Source organism: Mus musculus, chromosome 10 (genome assembly GCF_000001635.26).
Source record: "Mus musculus strain C57BL/6J chromosome 10, GRCm38.p6 C57BL/6J".
Classification (NCBI taxonomy): Eukaryota; Metazoa; Chordata; class Mammalia; order Rodentia; family Muridae; genus Mus; species Mus musculus.
Genome location: NC_000076.6, coordinates 40,715,949 through 40,739,832, shown reverse-complemented (window position 1 = coordinate 40,739,832; position 23,884 = coordinate 40,715,949). Strand labels below are relative to the sequence as shown.

Genomic DNA, 23,884 nt, shown 5'->3' with positions numbered 1-23,884 from the left:
GGCTGTTCAGCTCCTGTCTGACTCAAGCTCCACTGGACACACAGCCAGCATCTCCTTCTCAAGCAACCCTTGACACAGCTGATATCATCACACCAAGTCCCACCCAGAGACCTGCGAGACACCTCCGTTTGACACATTTGTGAATATTTCATTAACTTCACACTTTTATTTGAATTCTTTCTTTGTTTTTTTTTTAAATCCACAATCCACAATGACTTTTTTTTTTTTTTTTTGACACAGGGTCTCATGAATCCCAGGTTGGCCTTGAGTTCTTTATACAGTAGAGTATGACTTTGAACTTCTGATCCTGCCTCTGGATCCGGGTGTGAGCTACCATGCCTTGCTTCTGTAGAACTGAGAATCAAGGGCAGGGCCACATGCATGCTAGGCAAACACTCCAGATCTCAGCTACATCTCTTGTCCACACACTGCTTGTAATAGTTTGATAGCCATGATTGGGTCCCCTCTTAACTAGCTCCTTTGGGGGAGGTCTCCACAACACCCAGATGTCTGCCCCTTCCCGTGAACACAGAGTCTGGAAGATGTCTAAATGTGGACAGTGGAATGGAGTAAGAGAAACTGTAGGTGAGACTGGTACAGGTTGTCAAGGGTTCCTTGAGAAGGGGACCCTGGCTCTGTGGCTAATGAAGCTTGAGCCAGACAGAGGCTGTGTAGCCTGTTGTTTAGAACCAAGATTTTCCTGGAAGCCACCAGCTATGCTTCAAGACCCTAGGAAGATTGGGAAGTTGTGGCTGCTGACTGTATTTTTATGTCACATTAAGAATTTGTGAGTAACAAGCATGTGACACCATGTAGAGTCTTCTTTAAAAGTGCTTTTTAAAAATGCTGCAGTGGTCTAACCTAAGAACCGACTTGGCTTCTATAAATAGCCTACTGAGCAGAGTACTCCAAACAAAAATGCTTTGTTTTGAGATAGGCATCATTTTTTCCTGGTTGTTTTTGTTTTATTATTTTGTGTGTGGGTTTTGTTTTGTTTTGTCAACTCGATACACGATACAGTGAACTGAGAAGGAACCACAATTGAGAAAATACCTCCATAAGATCTGGCTGTAGGCAAGCCTGTAGGGCATTTTCTTAACTACTGGTTGATGGAGGAGAGCCCAGTGCATTGTGGGTGACGCCATCCCTGGACTGGTGGTCCTGGGTTCTATAAGAAAGCACCCCACAACATCATGGTAAGCAGCATCCTCCTTGGCCCCTGCTTCAGTTCCTGCCTCAAGATTTGTGCCTGACTTCCCTGGGTGAACTGCGTGGTGTGGAGCTGTAAGCTTAAATCATGCTTTTGGTCATGGTGTGCTAGCCCAGCGATGGAAAGCTAAGATGCAAGAATTTGTGAGTTCAGGAATTTACAAAAGTGCTGGTGGACTTGCTGAAATTGTCTCACTGCTTCGTATTCATTCTTACACGGAACCTCTCTAAATATGTGTGCATGTCGAGGTCTTTTTCAACCTGTATGACCCAGTCAATTGTTGGGCAAACATACATGGTTGTTGCAAGGATTCCTTTACTCCCCACCCTCCACCCCCGCACCCCATAAATACAAAGCTATACATAGATTGGCACTGGTCCACACACACACCGGAAACCAAACACCAAAATAACTAGTAGCTGCCTTATCTGTCTAGGGCCATTCATTACAGTGTGTAGCATTCTTCTTTCCTCAATACAACCATTGATACCTTTTCTATCTCTAACAAAGATGATCTGATTCACACTGGAAGCCTTTGGTTTATCCAAGGGGATCCTCCTGATGCTGAGAACTGAAGCTGACACCTCATTACCAGCAGAATGGGAGAAAAAGCGGCGCTCCAGCCAAGGTGACCTCAGTTGGTGATCTGCGGGCACCAGCAGCTGCACGGGAGATCAGCCTGAAGTGAGGCATGAGACCAATCACAGCGACCACACGCTGCACCCTCCACCCCGTTGTCACGGAAAAGACCTTGGCCGCCTGCACGCATGTTTGTGTTCTCCTCAGCTATAAAAAAAGTATGTCTTACCCTAAAGAGTAGAGGCGGCACCGCTTGCTGCGGATTTGATGAGCTAAGCCAAACCTGTCATCAAGACACACCAGCCAGGGCTTCGGTGCAGGGCTGGAGTCAGTAGCCAAGCTGTCTGTACCCATGTGATCGCATGCAATCTGTAAGGATTGGAAATCAATATGAATAATTTAAAATGCTAGATGATAAACGACAGGTAGAGACTTAACTGCTTTTCCCGCTCCTGAAAACAGTAATAGGAGAGTTATGTCCTCCGCTGCTAACTACTCTCCTCCCCAGGGAACCACAAGACCGCTGTAAAATGTTCAGAGGAATTTCAATTACGTGCCAGATAAGAAGCAACCTCGCAGACTCAGTGCGGGTTTGAAGGGAAATTAAGGGCTGCAGTGGCCATCTGCCTAGATTGCAAATTAGAATCCAGGATGGAATGGAAGAGGAGTCAGGAGGCTGTGCAGAGAGGGACTCTAGTCTGACTAGCCTGGGGGATGAATGGATGAGAAGGGGTCTGGACTGAGAACTGGGCAGTGTGCTACCACAAGAATATGACACAACCCTGACCAAGACATTCACAAGGTTGTGAGTGCCTTATCTCAGACAGGTAAGGAGGGACCACTGAGACCAGAAAAGCCACCTGTGGGCATAGCTGATCCTGGGACAAGTGACCATTCCTGCTGGGAAGAGGGATGTGGTCACTGAGAAGAGAGTACTTTGTGGTCATCTCTAATGAGCTGCCTCCTGGGAGAGCCGCTCTGGAGCTCTGGAGCAGAAAAGTACTGCCCGAAACCCAAGTGTTTCTCCTAGCCCTTGCATGAAAATGAGATAAGAAAACCAAAGGGAATGTGGACTTTGGCTAAGAGACTTCTAACTCCAAGTGCATGAAAAGCCAATGCACTTGGTCATGGAAAGGGGCTTGGGTTTAAGGCTGGTGCTGTGCATGGTCAGGGCTCATCAAATAGAAGAAAACAGCTCTGAGTCCCAGACACCTGCCTTACTGAGTGATCAAAAGTCCCCTTATCGTTATCCTCCAAGACTTTCCAAGCTGAGAGGAGCCATCACCCAGGAGACAAGAGATCACTCACTCCTGGTACAAAGGAGCTCTTCGGTTCACTGCTTTTGTTCATTGGAAAACAATAGCAGGGCAGTTATCATTATTATTATTAAAAAGATATCCTAGAGCTGGCAAGATGGCTCAGCATGTAAAGTGATTGCTGAGAAATCTTGTCCTGGACCATTTATAACTGCAATGTTGTCATGGTGTCATGTTTGTAACTCAAGCACTCGTGATTAGAGGAAGACCCTGGGGACTCCACAGTCAGCTTAGTCTAGCTGAATAATGAGCTCCAGGTTCAATGAAAGACTCTGTACACACACACACACACACACACACACACACACACACACACACACACACAGTGGTTAAGAGCAATGGCTGCTCTTCTGAGCACTCTTATCTTCAGTGTCTAATCTTCAGAGCAGGGCTCTCACTGCCCTGCAGCAGAAGGCTCAGGCTTAGGCAGCCCAGGACCCTCAAAAGTGGCCTCCTCTAAGCAGCCTCCGGGAGGAGGCACGGCACAGAACGGAGCACGGAGAGCTCAGGTTTAAGATGCGGCAATTTTTCTATCAGTGGATCAGCTCTGACCAATAGTCAGACTCCAGTCCCAGAGGATCCAACGCCCTCTTCTAGTCTCCAGGGGTACTGCATGCACACAGTGCACAAATATACATTCCAGTAAACACTCATATATGAAATAAAAATAAATAAAATCTCCAAACAAATAAACAAAAGCAAAAAAATAGCCAGGCGTGGTGGCACGTGTTTGTAATTTCAGCACTGGGGAGGTGGAGGCAGGAGCATGAAGACTTCAAGGCTTCCTCAGCTACGGAAGGAATTTGAGGCCAGCCTAAGTCACATGAGATCTGAGGTCTCAAAAAACAAAACAAAACAAAACAAAACAAACAAAACAAAACAAAACAAAACAAAACAAAACAAAACAAAACAAAACAAAACAAAACAAAACAAAACAGCAAAAGCAAGGAAAAGCACTCAAGTTTCTCTCCTTTCAGCTCAGTGTCTTTCCACCTCGCTGTCTCCGGCCACTGTTCAAAGAAGAAATTAGTCATCGGAAAATGGAACTGAGTCCTCTCCCAAGCAACAACTATGGAACTCGTGTGTTAACGGAGTACAGTGTTCTGGTTTTACAATCCATCCTCCCCATTTGGCCAGACAGAAGTGGAAATTCTGCCTCTGTCTGCCTACCTGCTGCTCTTCCTCACCCACCCAAGGACAGAGTTGTTGCCAATCTAATTGGTCAGAGCTGGTCCACTGATAGAAAAATTGCTGTGTCTTAAACCTGAGCTCTCCGTGCTCCATTCTGTGCTGTGCCTCTTCCAGGAGGCTGCTTAGTGGAGGCACTTTTGAGGGTCCTGGGCTGCCTAAGCCTGAGCCTTTTGCTCCAGGGCAGTGCCCTGCTCTGAAGATAAGACACTTGTTGTGGACACTTCTCTCTAAGCCTTTCCACAATGACACACAGGGTATGTTCCTACTGCCTTTCTGATGGCATCAAAACTCTGCTCTGGCCACTTCCATGTAAGTGATGGTTAACACGGCTCCTCCACTACAAATCACCTTATTTGCAGAAGAAAAAAAGGAAAAAGAAAAAAAAGTTACACTCTGTGTTCCACTCCGGATTCACAAGGTATCATGATCCCTGGGGAACCCGTAGTATAATAAGTTTTCTCTCACACACCCCACAGTGGGGCAGGGAGATGTTCCTTGGGAAGGCGGCCCTTTGAGTTTACTGGAGGGTTTGGCCTTTTATAAAGCCCCAGAAAAAAAGAGCCAACGTGGTCTTCTCACCCGAACCTTAGAATGTTAAGGAAAGAGACTAGACCTGGGCCAGAGCTTTCAAGTGAAGACATCACCCTCTTTGACCCCCAACAAAGGGCAGAGAAGTTGGCACCAACAATTAACCAGAGGCCTCTCAAAGTAAGGAACTCTGGGAGAGAGCGAGTCAGGCTTATAGGGCCAGTGGTTCCTCCTGAGCCGCCACACGGTCAAGGGCAGCAGCTCTCAACCTGTGGGTCACAACTCCTTTGGGGGTTGAATGGATTTCACAGGGATTACATATCAGATATCCCGAGTATCAGATGTTTACATTACAATTCATAAGAGTAGCAACATTACAATTATGAAGGAGAAATGAAATAATTTTATGGTTGGGAGGATAAAGGGTTATAACATTAAGAAGGTTGACAGTTACTAACGTAGAGTCCTCTCTATAAGGATTGTACTTTATCTGATTACATTTTTTCCTTATTCTAAGATTTAATCATGCACAGATATTTTAATCAGAGAGACACTCTTTTCCACTCCCCTTCTTGTCTTATCTAAAAGATACAGCACAGGAATTATCCAATTTTAACCATTCATTAACCATCTTATCGACGGACATTCATTTTTGGAAAATAACTAGAAGTCCTCTATAAAACTTTGCTCTTAAAAAATAATTAAATATTGATTTTTTTTTCAAATTTTCTGGCTAAGATTTATAGCCATGGTTTCAAAAACTCCCTTGCAAACAAAATAAGCGAGGACAGCAACTTCAAGCTAAGCTCCAGCTGAAGTAATTATACTCTCTGCCTGCCTAATTTCCCTTGTAATTTTAGCCATATAAAGTAAATTAGGTCTGAACAGAAGCAAATAGATTCCAGGAAAAAATTGTTTTGTGAATTTTTTTTTATTTATTTAGCTTAAAGAGGTCTAACACATTTCCATTTCGTTTTGTATCCCAAAAGTTTGGATAGCAAGTCTACCATCTCATGAATAGAATGTGGCAAAGAGGTTCTTAATATTTGAGGAGTTTTGACAAGAATCCCTTAAAAATTCACTCTATTTTTATATGGTTACATTATTTCTGAAAGGCTCAAAGGCAAAAAATGAATTTTTTTTGCTCTCTCTCTCTCTCTCTCTCTGTGTGTGTGTGTGTGTGTGTGTGTGTGTGTGTGAGAGAGAGAGAGAGAGAGAGAGAGAGAGAGAGAGAGAGAGAGAGGGAGGGAGAGCACAAATATAATACATACTATTGATACATGGTTGCAAAGTTCTAATCTGTGTATCCAGCCTGACTTCAAAGGGTTTTTGTTTTTGTTTTTGCAAGTACAGATAGGTAATTGGATAAATAACAGATAATAGATGGGTAGTAATAGTCAGAAAAACAGATTTTTAAAACATTTTTCTTATTTAAAACAGCTACTGTTGCTTAGATGAACTCTGTACTCAAAGCCTTGCTTCCTGGAGGCATATGGTGTGGGGGTTGCCCTAAGAAGCTGGCTCTGGAGCCTTCCATCAGAACAGAGCAAGTGCCCACGAGTTAACTGTTTCCTGCTAGCAGTTCACCGAATTATTCATGCAGAACTCTGTAGTGTGATCAGGGCCTCTCATATTATGAAAAACAATATTGCTAATTTACCTGAACCTGAAGCTCTGTGTACTGTGGTCAAATGCCATAGCCGAGAGAGAGAGAGAGAGAGAGAGAGAGAGAGAGAGAGAGAGAGAGAGAGAGAGAGAAAGGAAGGAAGGAAGGAAGGAAGGAAGGAAGGAAGGAAGGAAGGAAGGAAGAAAAATAAAAATATAAAAATTCAGGACCATAATCATGCCACCAAGGTCATCAGTATGCAGAAGGGTACCACACCCATGACTGTCTAACGCCCACCCACATGCTCAACCTCGGAGAGACACCCCTCTTACTTAATTGCCATTTGAGAAGGGCATTTTATTAAGGTTTGAGATCCGGGAGAGAGAGTGCCAGGCCCTGGGTAGGTGATTGACACATGAAAAACTCAGCCATGAGCTTATCAAGTGCTGGCCTTTACTGTACCAGTTTGAGCATAGATTTGAGGGATTGTTTTTTAAAGCAGCAGAGGAAGATGGGGGTGGAATTCACTCAGTGGCTCACTGCTGCTAACAGAAAATTTTAGGTAACAGTGACTTTAATATTCTGCAAGTTTTGCAGGCCTCCATTGTTAACATGATTTCTAAATGAGGCATAAGTCACAAAGGCATCGGCAAAGCTCCGTGTTGCATAGAGAAGGGGCGGAAGCAATAGTTAGTGAAAGAATCTAACGGAGAATCAGTGTCATCTATGACGGCTCCCACCTGGAAGCCATCACCTGGATAAAATGTCTCCTGATTACAAAACCATTGAGAGGTCTGCAATCTGTCACATTTTTCTGAAGGACAAAAAGCCTTCCACTGAGTCTGAAAGGAACTCGGGCCATATCATTTCAAAATATTCCAACCTGGTACAATCATTACCTCAAACTGCACTCTCTCAAGGGACTATAACTTCACAGGGAGCAATTGGCTCCCTCTATATGTAACAAGCTATACAGATTCTTTTGAGTGGGGTGGCCGTCCCATGCAGATGCTGGGGAAGAGCCTTGAATCCTCCTGGTCACTGGGGTTGCAATAAGACAGAATAAACTTTTAAGTCGCCTTCATCTCTTCATTGTCCACTAGCTCTTAGATTCACTGCCCCACCCGCCCCATCCCTGCAGCTGAGGTCTCCACCACAAATCTCCTGGCAGCATCCTTAGAACTTACTGCCTGGATCTAGAGGAAATCCATTTGTCCTGTTCCTTTCCAAGTTCCTTTCTTTCTCCATGTGCAAAGCATGAAAGCATTGTGCTTTGGCCATGTCTTAGAGCAGCACTGTCTTATGAAGACACCCACTGAGTTCAGCATAAACTTTGTCATTTGCTCTTGTATTGCACTTCCCAGCTCTTGTATCAGTTAGGAACTAAGATCCTGCTATGGAGCCCACAGCACATGGAGGTGGGAAGAATCTTTCTCTCACCGCTTCAAACACACGCTCTTGCTTATGGATCTTCTCAAGCTGTCTAATGATTATATATTTACTCATCTCTGGGCTCCTTGAGGCCAAGACTGCAAGCCCATTGCCTTCAGAATTGCCTGGCCACATAGCTGCTCAGGAATGCCTGGGTAATAGCCACCCTCACCTACTTTCTCAGCCATGGAGAAGATCTTAGAAGCATTTGGTCCAACCTCAAGGTTTTTGGGATCAGAACAGGGACAGTCACAGAGGCAAAATCAATGGTCCAGGTTCCAGCATTAGCCCATATCACATCAGAATGTGTTTCTTATTCCTAGACCTTTCCCCCTTTCAGACCATGGCTCATGAGAAAGCCCCAAGTGAAGTCTGAAATGACCACTGGATGCCCAAAGTGCATCTTGCAAGTAAACACATAAAAGTTAAGCAACATTAGCTCAAAATACATGTAAAGTAGGGTTTGGAGAGTTGTGCTCAATAAATTAATGTTGGAGGATGGGGCTCATCATTTTCAAATTCACTTTATATATTTAATGCCTCTAATTTTTCTCCAGGCTTTTAAAGAGTGTTTTTAGGTTGTAATTAAGAGATCTAGCATTCTATCCTTCATCTAAAACCATAATTGTGAAATTAAAATTTCAGTATTTTAATTAAGCCTGGGTAAATCCACCAAATTAATTTAAAGCAGCCAAAATAAGATAAATTTCTATAAAGCACGAGAACTGATTTATCATTCTATCAGTCACAATTAACTCCACAAGCTTTTATTTCCATGTCTCGGGGACAAGTATTAAAATTCCTATAAGTGTTTTGCTGCATCATGTAAGAAGTAAGATTTTTAACCTAAACTAACCTCCTATAGCTCTGGCAACAAGCCAGGCATGATGGCATACACCTGCGACCTTAGCACTCAGGAGGAGTTCAAGGCTAGCCTGGGCTAAACAGCCAGAATCTGTCTCAAAGTAAGGCCATATTCTTTCTCATCCTTTACGGTGAGCTTTGCTGCCGTGAGGCTCAGTGCAGCGGTAAGGGCCAGTGGACTTAAGAAAATAAGCATCCAGCACCCCTTCCCGCAGGCCACTTGTGCCCAGGGGGCCTCTTAGGGTAACCTTGTGCTCAGTTCCCAGGCTCGGAAAGTTCTACCTTCCTCCTCCTCTCAGTCCAGGGCTAAGCATCCCTCGGGCCTTCATCTCCCCCTTACATCTGCCTTCTCTAGGATCGGGCAACGTGACAGTGAACCTTCTAATTAATGTGTCAAGAGCCTGAGAGTCACTTTAATGAATGTTCTCTTGCTTCCTCAGGACCGGACTCTGCCTCACTCCCGGAGCTGCGCAGGAGCTGCCACTGTGAGGAAAGCCATCCATACTGGGGCTGCTCAGTGATGACTTAGGGCGATCCAAGGAGAGGGAAGTGAGCGCTGGGGTCACTAGCTTCTCGTGGCTCTTCTCAGAGCCTCCGTTTTCCTTGCCTATCACAGCCTGGTTGCCAAGAGCCCATGGCTGGGAAGCATACAGCCGGATGCTTCCAAATGGGAAAGAAGATGGTTTGGTTTTGTGACATACCTGACTGCCTACTCACAGGGACAAATCTGTCTCTTCAAATGGCTTTCCAAAGCAATTTTCTAAAGTGATTCTTTAAAACACATGGGGATGAATCATTAGAACATTCCAGATTGGTGAGAATCTAGGAAGATGACAGGCTAACAGAAGCTATCTTCCCTGCCTTCATGGGTGTGGAAAAAATTGAGTAGCAACAGGGGACCCTACCCTGCTCCCATCAGGAGCTCCTCAAAATTCCCAGGACCTAGATGGCAAAATCTCCTTGCAATGGTTGGTCAGTACCTTTGACATTATTCCCAAACCTATTTTAGCTTGAAACTCAACCTGAGTGGTACTGATGTAGCTCAGGAACCTTGAGGCCTCTTCATCCAGGGACCGAGAAGGGCCTGCCCATGGCTGGAGCTCTATGTGCCATCGGGAACCCTGTGAAGGACAGAGAACACAGTGGGTCTGTAAAGATTCAGGATCTGGGCAGAACAGAAGAAATACAAGGTTAGGCCAAGGTATCAGCATATGTGCCCAGCACTGTTGTCATTGAAGGCAGCATAAGCCACAGGAGATGTCCAGTGGCCAAGTTAAGAAGCCAGTGACAATGGCCCCTGGGGACTGTCTAGTTAAAGACAAACTCTACCTGACTCCACCTGAAAGGACCTTAACGCAACTGGATACATGATACCCCTTCACACTCAGAGAGGAATGCTCATTACCTGTTACTGCTTTCTAAGGTTAGAGTTTCAAGAATCTGTTCCCTAAAGAACAGTTTTGGGGGTCACAGCACCAAAAAGCTGAGGTGCATGGTGGAAGAGACACTGAGGCCTTTGGTCATCTTTCTTAGCACTGAGAGAGATGGGTAATGAGACCTACTGCTGAGCTGGTGTGTGGGACAAGGATGCTGAGCTGAGAAGGATGGCTTTCTAGCACATAGAGACCGCTCACACCTGTCAGCAGAGAATCTGAGGTATTATCAGTACTATATGGCTAGTGATGGGGCCTGAGCCTTGCTCACAGCATGGGTGGGCAGCAGAAAGACCGAGGGAGAGCAGTGGGCTGGAAGAAGCATAAATGGGCATGTCTGCAGGTAAAAGGAAGCTTGGTCAGGAAGTCTTTGGTAGAACTCATAGATCCTCTCCTAGACAGTCACCTTTTAGAGACCTCCAGGAACCTCAGCGATTTCAAGTGTAGACTAGGGCCCAGCCTACAGAGCAACAGCAATGGAGGGCAAAAGACCTTCCAAGGGCTGGCATGGTGAATGACTAGCTTCAGAGAGACTTTAGTGGTCACAGACTAGAAGATCCTGCACGGTATCAAGTTGGCCCCTAGCTCAATTTATGTTGAGGAAGGATCTGGGGACCAGATAGAAAGACCATTCATGTACATACATTATTCTCCAGGCAGTGGCAAGAGCTGTTACTACCACCACCCCCAACCAACAGAAACATTTAAACAAGATGGTCATGAGACACTTTTTAAAAATGTGATTGTCTCCCCTCAGATGTCACCCAGGGGACTCTGGATGAAACTGAACCGAGAAGGAGTAAGGCAAGCAGGCAGCACCATTCCCAAGGCTAGGATCAAAGAGTACACACAAAGAAGAAAGTGGGTTGAGCCCAAGCATTCATTGTTGCCTGCTTCTTGACTATGACTGCAATGGGACCCACTGCTTCCATGTGTCACTGTGACTTTTCTGCCTCAGACTGTGAGCCAAAAGTCCCTAGAGTTGCATCTGGTAGGGTTCTTATCAGAGCAACAGAAAAGGAAACTAAGACAACTACATAGAAAGACTCTAACTTGGGGAAAAAGATGTAGCTACTCTGCTCTCCAAGCTGCCTTTCTGAGGACAGCCATGTCTTATAGCTGTTGTCTTGTGAAGGGAGAGCACAGAGCGTCAAGGAATACTATCCAATCCACCTTCCATGCCTGTATTGATTTTTTTCTTCTCTTATTAGATGCTAATTACCATTCAGTCAGTCAATATTTATCAAGCACCAGCATGGACCAGGCAAGGATAAATACAAAACTGAATACGATGTAAACTTTCCCAGGAGATATCATGGCTAGGAGCAGACATCAGATTTGTACATAATGACTTTGAAAAGGAAATAGGAACACATTTAAGAGAGTCATTCCTTTCAGAGAACGGTTTCTGAAGTTACAAGTTAAACACATTTAAAGACAAACACCTCCTCAGGCCCAGCCACACTCTCTCCTGCATCAAACAGACAGAGCACTTTCATAGATCTCTCCTAGGCCATTTATTAGTTAGAACGCAAGAGAGCCAAACTGTTGTGTCTACATTAGCCAACGTTGTCATCTTGTGGCTTAGGCAAATATCAGTCAGGGACCTGTCACACTGACTGACTGAAGAGAACTTCACAAAGAGACCGTTTACAAAGTTGTAGGCAGGAATTAAGGGTAAAAAGGAATTACGGTGATAACAATGACAGGTGACACCAGAGGACCCTCTGGGGAAATGGTATGGAGAGGGACTTTAAGAAAGGAAAACAGCCAAATCTATTACATATATCACCTTATCTGCCACATCCGATGGTCTCCTGCCTTCTGTGAGCCAAATCCACAGAGAGGAAAACTGAGACTGGCCCCTGCTGTCAGTCCCCCCTTCCCCGCCCCCTGCCCATCACATCCACCCCCAGGGTCCCAGATGGTAGAGTAGTGGAGGTGAAATGGAAGCAAGGTTTGAAACAAAGTTCATTCATTCATTTATTTATTCTGTAGGCATTTGTGCTTCATGCCTACAGGGTATGTTTCTTTCCATTTAATGCAAGGCACAGCGGTGTCATGCAACAAATGCAAGAAATTATTTAGGGTCTCTGATGGAATTCTCTATGGGATACAATAGGGGCACAAGGAAATGGCGTCTTTAAGGATTACTCACAAAAGATGCACAAAAAATTTGGATACAGATCACAGGGAAGAATTTCTATGGCTAAAAGCTTCCAAACGCAGCAAGGTGTTTTGGAAACATTACAGGGACACGTCAGACTCAGCACCAGCATTAAGCCAGGGCTAGCACACAGGAGTTACTTCACACATTGGTAGTTGTGAATCCATCTTGTTAAATATAGGATTATCTTTCTGCAACCTGATACTCCTCATTTCCAGCTGAGAGTTGACCACAAAGAAGCTAAAACACAGCTGTGCTGGTGGATAATGCACGTCAAGGAATCTCAGACGGAGGTCTAATAACAGCACACAGACAGCAATACACGCTCTCAGATGAGCTCTCACATACTGCTTTGGTTTAGCTGTTTAAAAAACATTTCACATAAAGCAGTGTTCTTATTGGAATCAATCTGACAGCAGGTCGTGATTATTTCCCCATGGAAACCACTCGCTTTTATCTTCTCTTTCAATTACCATTCATCTTAATTCTCCACATCAACACAATGCCTTTCCCAAATTCCCACAAATGGAATTCTATGAGCACCTTCAAATACCCAGGCAAGTTTAATTCAAAAGAGGAAAACCCATAATTTTCTTAAAAAAATAGATGATGATGGTTTTGCTCCACACAATTTCCTAAATGCCAGGGTGCATTGTGTGTCTATTATCTGTGTGCTTCAAATATCAAGTGACCAACAACACCACCTCCATTACTCCTAGGCAGTGGGGCTGTGGACTCCCAGAGCCCTCTGTCCATCAGCGGACTCCCAAGGCGGGTAAACAGTCTCTTAGCAGCAGATGGCAGTGCGCAGAGTCACTTCGTATTGTGTGTTTGCGGCCCACGGGCCTGTGTGGAAATGGCTAGCACAGCATTACAAGGAGTTGTTACACAGAGCCCACCCCCAAGGATCGAAGCCCCTGCAGACCTTTAAAAATCCGTGGTCCTGCTTTGTATGACAGACACCAGGCTTTCACTAGAAGTAGTGATGGGTGGGGTTCCTATCACGTGAGCTTCTCGGGAGGGCAAGTTCCTGGATGCCTCAGAAAAGGGAACAGCAATCTTTTACCCATCTAGCAGGACTTCAAGGTTTACATCTTAAAAGGAAGGCAGAATGCTTTTTTTTTTTAAACATAGAATTCCAAACATTAAGCTCAAGGACGACAGAAGGTTTTCTGAGAAGCTATCTCACATCCTCCCTGCTATTTTGCAGACATTTGTGGTTCTGCTTTTCAAATGAAAAAGGCTTTTCCCGTGCAACAAACAAGGGGTCCGACTTCATGAGCCTGTACCAAGCACAGATATGAAGCTTGGGGATATTTTTAATCAAGTATTACCTTAACATTAAATTTTGTTTGTCTGTCTGTCTCCCTTTCTTTCTTCCTTCCTTCCTTCCTTCCTTCCTTCCTTCCTTCCTTCCTTCCTGCCTGCCTGCCTGCCTTTCTCTCTCTCTCTCTCTCTCTCTCTCTTTCGGAACTGGATCTCTTAGAGCCAGGAAGCTTGATTCTAAGATTTTATTCCCAAACAATAATGAAAAAAATAAAGCAATCCTTTAAAATATTTTTTTGCCTGCCAGCCTACAATCATTAATTCAAGACAAAGGTCTTGAGCTAAACTAGTAGTAATAAAAAATTTTTTTAAAGTAGTCCCACCCTTGACCTAGAAAAAAAGCCATCAGCGCTGCCTTGCAAAAGCGTTGTCTAGAAACTTAGAATAACAGTTTTCTGTTTCACAAGCCTCCTCTCACTCTCATACACAATCTCATGCAGCCCATGAGAAAAGTGTCAAACTAAAAACAGCGAACTTGTGGCCTTTGAGGTGTGGTTTGTGGTTTCACTGTCTTGCCCAGGCAGCTCTTAAACTCACTATGTAGCTCATACTGACCTCGAACCTGCCTCAGCTTCCCAAGTCATAGGATTTATAAGCACATGTCACTGGGCATAGCAGTACAGGCAGCTTCTATGCAAGCCTTTTAAAAACTGGGACAGGTAGAGGAAAGATAAAGCAAACAAAAAGGGAATATTTTATTTCTATTGGCCCTACCTGTTCCTTTGGGAGGTCATGTAATGGGTGGTTTAAATGGCCAGTTCTTTGGCTATGATGGAGTACTGGGGGTTGTTTTTATCAGTGTATTCCCAAAGGCACATTGCCAGGCCCCTGAGGGTTCAGAGCCAGCCATCTTCCACCAGGAGAGGGAGCTAACAATGGGGTCTCTGCACGGTGGCTGCCAAAGGACAGAGACGCCTTGTACATCCTTGATTCAAACTAAACAGGATATGGAACTGAGCGTGTGTTGATGTGTTGATCGGAGAAGCCAAAGCTTCCTGGGGAAACAAACCAAAACAAGTAAAATAGATTTATTTATCAATTTTGCAGTAATTGAGAGCATCTGTTGTTGGGCAGGGACCAATGAAGGAAACTGTTTATTCTTCTTCAGAGAGAAAAGAGGGTGGTGGGAGTGGTTGGGGGAGGGGAAACACAGTAGTATCTGGATGGAACATAAATCCAGCCTTGCCTGAGGGTTGATGGGCATCAGGCCTCTACAAGCTATGCTGCTCTTAGATACCAGAATTCCAAAAACCTTCTTCTGTTACTGCCTTGGTTCTCAGACTCAGCCCTGACTTAGTAAAAGTAAGGGTCAGTCATACGTTTTGTAGTGAGTGATACCTTACCAAAAATATTGGAATGAGAGTTGAGTCTCAGGTATAGGTCAGATAGATGGCTAAGTGTGTCCTCATCCCCCAAGTTCACACAATGAGGGATGGGAAACAAAGAATCGTTCTTTAGAAACACAGACAAGTAAATGCTTGCAGGCAGATGTCGGGGAAAGCCTAGACTTCAAAGCACAATGGAGTCAATGGTAAACTCTTTTGTTCTTTGCTATGGCCCTGTCCCCATTCAGGCCGGCTAGCAGGGACGGAAGCCAGAGAAGCCCTCCCCCTCAGACTCAGGGAAGGAAGGCAGCTGCTGCTCCCCAGAGACAGCCACCCGTTCCCCCAGCCTTTCCTGGTCTCCATTCTTGTATCCTAACTCCAAGGCAATTCCACTGAACTGATAAAAGTGAAAATTGAGGTCAAAAGGCTACAAATCTTCTGAGAAAAAGCAGCTTGTGATTTGAGCTGAGGCTTAGTTCCTGGAAGGCGCTGTGTCTCCCTCACCCCTCAATGGCCTTGCACTGAGGTCCAGCCTGAAGAAATGTGAACAAAAGCGTGAGGCTTCTTAAAACTCAAACCTCTGTCCAGAGCGTTAGAAGCCATCAGGAACTAGATGTCACTGGGGCCACCAGGAAGAAATATCAGCTGAGGAAATGCCATGGTAGTTTATGAGGTCCAGCACACACTGAGATCTGACCCTGGCCTTTCAGTCCAGACAGGCTGATCCCTGCCCAGATCCCAGACTGGCTACGTAGGCACAGGCCTATGAGTAGACAGAAACACACTACAGACGCGTAGCACACATGACTGACATAGAGCTTACAATCTACACGGTTTCTCATCCCAGCACCAAGTACCAGAGAGAGAAATGATTTTGGAGGAGACTCACCTTGGCTCACAGGCTTTCGACCCATGGCCAGTTTCTGGGTGTGTGGTCTGGTGAGGCAGAGCATAATAGTGGAGAAGGCACAGAGTGCTCACATAGAGGCCAGCAAGCAGAGCAGCAGGAAGAGGTCAGGTCAAGATGCCTCTCAAAGACTTGCCCCCCAGTCCAGAACTAATGTCACCAGCTTAGGACCTTCAACACGAGACATCTGTGCACTTTCCTCATCAGAGGAGAGGTGTCCTCCAGGGAGGGCTCTGACTGCTGGAGCAGGTGAGAGAGCCATCTTGTATCCTGGGTCCCTCAGAGACCAGTCTGCGCAGGAGAGCCCGGGGGCTGCAGAAGCAACAGAGCTTCTGGGACAGGGACCCTTTCGGGCCTTCATCTTCAGCCAGGAAGCAGAGTTGAGCTCCAGACCTCTGTGCATCTTCCCTGCAAGAGGAGAGCTTGCCTGCAGAGAGTGCTCTGACCACTCAGACTCAGGAGAGGGTTGGACTCCCAGGTCTGCTGACAGAGGCTAACAGAATCACAGCAGGAACAAGCTCCAGCCAGAGACAACTATAACAACTGACTCCAGAGATCCCCAGATGGTGAAAGGCAAACGTAAGAATCTTACTAACAGAAACCAAGACCACTCACCACCATCAGAACCCAGCACTCCCATCACTTTAAGTCCTGGATACCCCAACACACCCAAAAAGCAAGATTCAGATTTAAAATCGTATCTCATGAAGCTGGTAGAGGATTTTAAGAAGAAAATTAATAACTCACTTAAAGAAATACAGGAGAACACGGCTAAAAAGGTAGAAGGCCTTAAAGAGGAAGCACAAAAATCCCTTAAAGAATTACAGGAAAACACAACCAAACAGATGATGGAATTGAACAAAACCATCCAAGATCTAAAAATGGAAGTATAAACAATAAAGAAAACCCAAAGTGAGGCAATGCTAGAGACAGAAATCCTAGGAAAGAAATCAGGAACCATAGATGCGAGCATCAGCAACAGAATACAAGAGATAGAAGAGAGAATCTCAGGTGCAGAAGATTCCATAGAAAACATGGACACAACAAGCAAAGAAAATGCAAAATGCAAAAAGATCCTAACTCAAAACATCCAGGAAATCCAGGAAACAATGAGAAGACCAAACCTATGGATAATAGGAGTGGATGAGAATGAAGATTTTCAACTTAAAGGTCCAGCAAATATCTTCAACAAAATTATAGAAGAAAACTTCCCTAACCTAAAGAAAGAGATGCCTATGAACATACAAGAAGCCTACAGAACTCCAAATAGACTGGACCAGAAAAGAAATTCCTCCTGACACATAATAATCACAACAACAAATGCACTAAATAAAGATAGAATATTAAAAGCAGTAAGAGCCTTCAACAAATTGCTTGGGGGCACATTCCATATTTAACCCATAAAACCATGGAAAGCTGGCTGGAATTTTATGCCTGAGCCCAATGAGGAAGGTCCCATATTATAATGAATAGAGAATAGAATGTAAAAGACTAGAGGATATAAAGTATAAAATATAGAATACATAATATAGAATATGTATAAATAATGAACATAGAATGTGGAATATACTCTATACAGAATATAATAGAATATCGAATGTAGAATATAAAATAGAATATATAATTTAATATAATGTAATATAATATAGATCACTATTATTCATAGTACTTACAACCCAGAGGTCCTAGATTATACTCAAAACGTCCAGGATGCAATCCCAAACCACTGAGCATGTGAGAATCGGAAAACTCCCAGCTACGATGAGAAAGGACAATTCCTGGACTCCAATTGCAGCACAGAACACGTGGGAATGCTTTGACCGAGACTGACAAGCAACTGTTATAAAAGGATGTGCCTCTGAAACCAGTGAAAAGGAAGAGAAGACTTAGCCCAGGCATGGAGCTAAGAAGAGCCAAATGGACATTTCTGAACAGAAAACAATAAATGTAGCGACTAACATAAAATCTCAGTGGATGCACTCGGTAGCAGAATGAGTCAGGAGAGTACAGATGAAGCAATAGAAAGGAAAACTGAGAGACAAAAAGGGCTGGTCATGGGATGAAAAGAGCTTGAGGTGTGGGCACCGGCCTCCAGCTAAGAGTTTGTGCTACTCTCACAGAGGATGCACATTCTGTTCCCAGCACCCATCGTGGGCAGTTTACACTTGTCTGTAACTCCATCTCAGGGGTTTCCACCTCTTCAGGGCACTGACACTCAAGGTATAATCACACACACACACACACACACACACACACACACACACACACACACACACACAATTAAATGTAAATCTTTTAAGATTTGGGGACATCTATGATAATACCAAGAGGTCCAACACTCATAGCCTTGATATCCCAGAGGCACAGAACACAGGGTAGAAAAATAGCAGTCAAACAAATCATACTTAAGAGGCTCCCAGTTTTGACAAATACATAAATCTAAAGCAGCAAAGGGCTCAGCAAACTCCCAGGAGAAACACTCACTGAGCTCCACACAAGGGGCATGGGGATACAGCTCAGTGGTGGAGTCTGACTAGAGTGTGTGAGGCTTTAGGGTCAACACCCCTACCCCCACCCCACCCCCATGCAGGTGAGCTTGTGTAAAATCACAAAATGAAAGGATTTTTACTTCCATGCACATCCTAATCCACCTAAAACTAAAGACAATAGCAAGAAAGCTGAGTCAGTCACTGCTGTAGCCATCAGGGCTGAGTGTGAACACACAGAAGCAATCCAGGTCACAGGGTAGAGTCCCTGGGATACTCGCTATGAGGCCCAAGCCCACCTCACCTCCACCAAGTCTGCTAACAGCCTTTGGCGGCAGCATCAGACATGCTGAAATCCACAGCCACAGAGGCATCTCAAATCCTCACTCCATCAATCTGCCACCACAGCATCATTACACCGAGTGTGGGTTGGGAGGCAAGGGACGAGGGAACTAGCGCACTATAACTCAAGCAGGCCCTGATAACTTTTAGGGAGGATGGAGGAATGGAGAAGGAGAAATAAACACTCTAGATTTATTTTCAAAGTTATTCTGCTAAGTTGGAAAGAGAAGACAAGCAAATTAGAGTAGGATTTTCTTCCTACTACGGAATAGACATCTTTAAGTTCCCTGCATTTTCTGTGCACGTTGAAATGTCTCCAATTGAACACCCCAAGGGAAGGCTAAGAGAATAAAACCTCATGTTTTTCTGGGTTTTATTACAGGCATAAAAAAGAGAAGCCAAATACCTAGGATAGATCCAGAGAGAGCCAGAGGTTTCTACTAGTTTGCATAATGTAGATGCTATTTACTATTTGCATATACAGTGGGGATTCAAATGTCAAATTAGGAGTTTCACTAGGGTGGCATGCATACCAACTAGGGAAGGAGGGGGATTTTTGTTTCTTTTAGAGGTAAGTTTATATTAAAATGTTTGCCTAGGAAAGCAAATAAAAATTTAGCAAAGAATAAGTATAAGCAATCCTCAGGATTGTTTTTGCTGTGTGTCTGTCTCTCTCATTCGTGCATACACATGCACACCCCTCTACATGCATGCACAACCTTTTCATGACATGTCGGGTCCCCGAATTCTAGGAGCTTAGCATCATTCACATCAACATCAATCTGCTGTGTCCACGTCTCAGTCAAAAAAACCCATCAGCATCCCCCAACAGCCACCTTCCCTGAAAACATTATCCTCTTAGGATGGAGGTCTGCATATAAGAAAACAACGTCCAAATGAGTGGGCAAGAGGGAAGGGCAGGAAAGTCACTGTATGGGGTAAGCATGAAGAAGAAAACTGGAAGGGTTATAAGCAGAGAACGAAGTGGGGCTTCCTCTCAGTACCTGCAACCCCTGCAGGTTCATGAGGACCCACAGTGGTTCACAAGGGCTTCCCACGGTCTCTTTGCTGGCTCTCAACTATTTAAGTCCTCACATCTTATCTAGACCGGGAGACATGTTGCTGTTCTGAACTCAACACAAGATGCAACTTTACCCCAGCCACCAGGTCTGGGGATCTTGGCAGAAGGATTGCACCCAATGCAATGCATGCACGATATTCGGAAACACAGAACGGCAGTATCACCCCACAGCCACCGCCACAGCTGACAGTGGGACAGCAGCCACCTGTGCATACACTGAGAGGAAGCAAGGCTGTCAATGGAAGTCACTGGAGACACTGGGCGATGCTTGAGCAAAGATGGCGCCTGTGAGAACAGCTCATACAGGCACGAGGGAGAGAACCAAATGCCCACAGGCTCCCAGCCGAGCCCCATACCATTTACCATGAAATAGGACTCATGGTAAATGAGTTTACAGACAAAGCTGTCACGTCCCTCTGAAAATGGCATCAGATACACATAACTGTGCATGTGTACATGTGTGCATATCTCGGTGTTAAATGTGCATTTATTCACGTGAACTATTTCTCATCTTATAATGTCCATATTTCATAGCATTCACACCATTCCCCTCTGGCCCTTAGGTACTCATACTGTCCTGGAAGCTTCGGGAAATCCTACCTGACAATTAGAGATAAGACTTTGCTTCCAGGATATTCTTTGCATGATTCTATATTTATAGGACATTTTTTCTTCCCGAATGTACTATAAATCATAGTGGCTGACACATTAGCAAAAGCCCAGTGAAGGTTTTCTGTGGGAAACTGCCAACCGTGTGAAAGAAGGCAGGCAAAGCTGGCTGGATGCCTCGGGATCCAAAAGCACTTAAGCCTCGAACCTAAATGGAAGGAAAATTTCTTTCTCACTAAGTGCCCCTCTCAGAACATGAGGAATTGCTGAAGGAAGCAGGCCTTTCTGGGGGTCTGCTATTATCAGCTTGCTGCTGTGTAACATCTGGCCTTGGGATTCTTTTGCGACAAGAGAATGAGCCTCTCCAAAGTTGGAAGTGAAGCTGCTGCTGGCTATGGGTTTTACCCAGACCCTTTCCCCACGGCAGACTGGAAATAATGAAGGAACAGACTACGCAAATAAATAGCGCAGATATAAGCTGAGGAGATTCTGTAAGCGTTGTTTTTTGTTTGTTTGTTTGTTTTTTGTTTTATGAGACAGGGTTTCTCTGTGTAGCCCTGGCTGTCCTGGAACTCACTCTGTAGACCAAGCTGGCCTCGAACTCAGAAATCCGCCTGCCTCTGCCTCCCGAGTGCTGGGATTAAAGGCATGCATCACCACGACCCGCACTGTAAGCGTTCTTAATAGTATGTCAGCAGCTGGGAGAACGTGTCTTCTAGGTATGACAGGGGAGCTTCACCACGAACTCTCAACAATTTGGTTGCCTGAACAAGACTAACAAAATGAAAACACGAGTGGGCGGGTCAACACGGAGGGAAGTTCCACCTGGTCCCACAGCTCGATGCTTTCTGACACAGCCCGACCCAGTTTCCCCAGGGACTCCTACACGGACCGTCCAATCACAAGTGCTCAGCCTCAGACGCATGCGCACATGAGCAAAGCTAAATAAATAGACTCGGTGGGTTATATAGGCTTATGTGCACACACACACACACACACACACACACACACACACACACACATAAGTAACAATAATAATTAAAGAAGAGCTCATGAGTCTGGGAGGAGAGGGCACTGGAGAGATTGGAGAGGGGAGGGAGGGTGGATCATGCACGAGGATCTCAAAAAATAAAATAAAATTAAGAAAACAACTTGTGGCCTCGAACTCAGAAATCCGCCTGCCTCTGCCTCCCCAGTGCTGGGATTAAAGGCGTGCGCCACCATGCCCGGCTTAAAATCCTTTTTAAAACTGCAATTTTTAGAGAGCATAGAAGGCACAGTCGTTATGCTTGAAGAGAATGATTGTCTTGAAAGGAGCCTTAAACATAACCTAGAGCACACTGTGTCATGTCCTCCACACAATTATCAAAGAAAATGAGCCTGCAAGAGGCAAAGTGACAAACCCAAGTCCCAAGGAGGAGGTGGCAGACAGCGGTGGAACTCAAATGGCTAGCCCCACACTTGCTCTCTACGCCATCCTGCCTCCATGCTGGCTCTGTTCTAACTCCCCACTCATGGTTGTCTTGATCCTATAGATAGGCCAAGCTACTAGAAACTTCAGAAGGGCCTATGCAGGAAAAGCACAGTGGCTGGCCTGCACTCACACAGTCATTGATGCAGTGGGAACAAATTTGTAAAACTGTTTATCCATAAGATAGCGGGCATGCTAAGAAACTCGCCCATGCATCTGACAACGTTATGTATAATAAATGCTCAGTAGTTAAAAGGGAGGGTTAAGTTGATCTAGGCCGTGCTGATGGATGGTGATATCAGGGTCACACGAGCCTCTGAATGACAGCAGCAATTGAGACTGTGTGCTTCATCGCCTTCTCCAACCCACACTGAATATGTAGCAAGAGTGAGGAATAAAATTAGTTGTTTTAAACCCTCTTAAATTTGAAATCCACATGAATGTTTGTTACTGCAGCATTACCTAGCCTGTCCTGACTGACAGGCACTGAGGGGGTAAAAGACATTTACTACTGAGATGGCCACATGGTCACAGAATCTTCCCAGTGCCACACCTTTAGAGACTGAATAGAGGGAACAGGCAAACAATGGGCTGTTTGGGATTCTTAGATAGAGAAAGAAAAGAAATACAGCCAAGGACAACTGAGAGTCAAGACACAGAGGAGCTAGGGCACACTCTGAAGGAACCTATAAGGAAATTTCTGTGGCAAAACTAGTCCTACTGTGTGATCTGTTCTCTAAGTGCATCTGGCTTATACCACACTGAGCCAGGGCTTCCCCTCCTGTCCAGGACCCTCCCTCTTCTTTATTAGTTTATTAATTTGGGGGCAGGGTAGGAGAATTCACTAACTTGTACTAGGTTCAAAGCTGGCTTATCCTTTCTGGTCCAGTGTTAGTCACAAGCTGCTTTTAAGAGTCCTAGTTTTTCAGGCCTCTGCTATGTGCAAAGTAAACTACGTGGGGCAGATGCTTTGCTGATATTCTTCTTGCCTCTCACTTTGTACTATTTGGTATGATCTGATGCAGGGGAGTTGGCTTAACTAGGAGCCTTATGAAGACACCACATGTCCCTTGCAATCCCCCACAGAACTGGTTCCAAGGGACATTTTTACATTAGTTTAAATGCCAGAGAGAAAAGAGCATGATACATCTCTCAGAGTTGAGAACGGCGTTTTTATTAATTTGGGGGCAGGGTAGGAGAATTCACTAACTTGGCTTTGTAGAAATACCTTAAAGTAGCTAAATATAACTGCTTTTACTCAGACAGAAATAAGCTGTGAAATCTGAGAGTCCTTGATTCAGTTCTGCTCACATAAAAATAAAAATCAGGGTCTAGAGAGATTGTGGGAACTAAAGGGGGTAGGGGAAGAAATGGGGAGAGCGAATAGCCCACGTCCGGCCAGAGTTCTTCCTATGCTCTGGGCAGGCGGACTGACGCTTTCTGGGAGGGCTGCCAGACATTTTCCACTCAGCCCTGGGTGGGCATCTAAGTCACTGACCCCACTCAACGAGGGGTGGACAAGGGGCAGCCCCTAACCAGGGGCCCAGAGCGACACCCTGTAGCCCCAGGGTTACAGGAGAGAGGGCTGAGGGAGAGAGGTTCTCACACAGGTGAGAGTCTGCGCATTGGGTCTTGATGAACAGAGACAGTCTTTGGTTTTAGAGCTTTATTGTAGAAAGGCAGGGGGAAAGGAGAGGAAGTGGAAAGAGAGAGACCGGCCATGGCCAAGAGGGGAGAAGGGGGAAAGAGAGAGAGAGAGAGAAGAAAGGCTAGAGAGTAAGAAAGAGAGAAGGAGAAAGTGAGAGGAGAGTAAGGGCACTAAGAGCAAGAGAGTGAGGAGTAAGAGAGTGAGGTAGGGCCAAGCAGCCCCTCTTATTGTATCCTGTTATCTTTACTGTTGCTAGGTAACTGGGAAGGAGTTAAGCCTGAAGGTCAGAAACTTGGGACATTGTCTATGTGACTGCTAGCCATGCTTCTCCTGTGGGGGCTGTGGGGGCTATGGGGGCTGTGGG

At 45.1% G+C, this 23,884-nt stretch overlaps 1 protein-coding gene across 8 annotated transcripts in view; it reads right to left on the bottom strand.

Moving 5' to 3' along the window:
* Nucleotides 1–23,884, bottom strand: part of Mettl24 (methyltransferase like 24) — a 130,289-nt gene that overhangs the window by 72,901 nt on the left and 33,504 nt on the right. For 3 of the 8 annotated variants that reach the window (XM_006512765.4, XM_006512767.4, XM_006512768.4), the window contains exons 2-3: nt 9,706–9,846; nt 2,019–2,158 (exon numbers count right to left, since the gene is read on the bottom strand). The exons of 1 other annotated variant lie outside the window; for it this stretch is intronic. In XM_006512765.4, coding sequence (XP_006512828.1) covers nt 2,019–2,158; nt 9,706–9,846 — 281 coding nt within the window. Of the gene's footprint in view, nt 1–2,018; nt 2,159–2,227; nt 2,830–9,705; nt 9,847–23,884 lie in introns of those variants that run through there. 4 more of the 8 variants (NM_177793.3, XM_030245130.1, XM_006512766.4 and 1 more) reach the window with 4 other exon arrangements.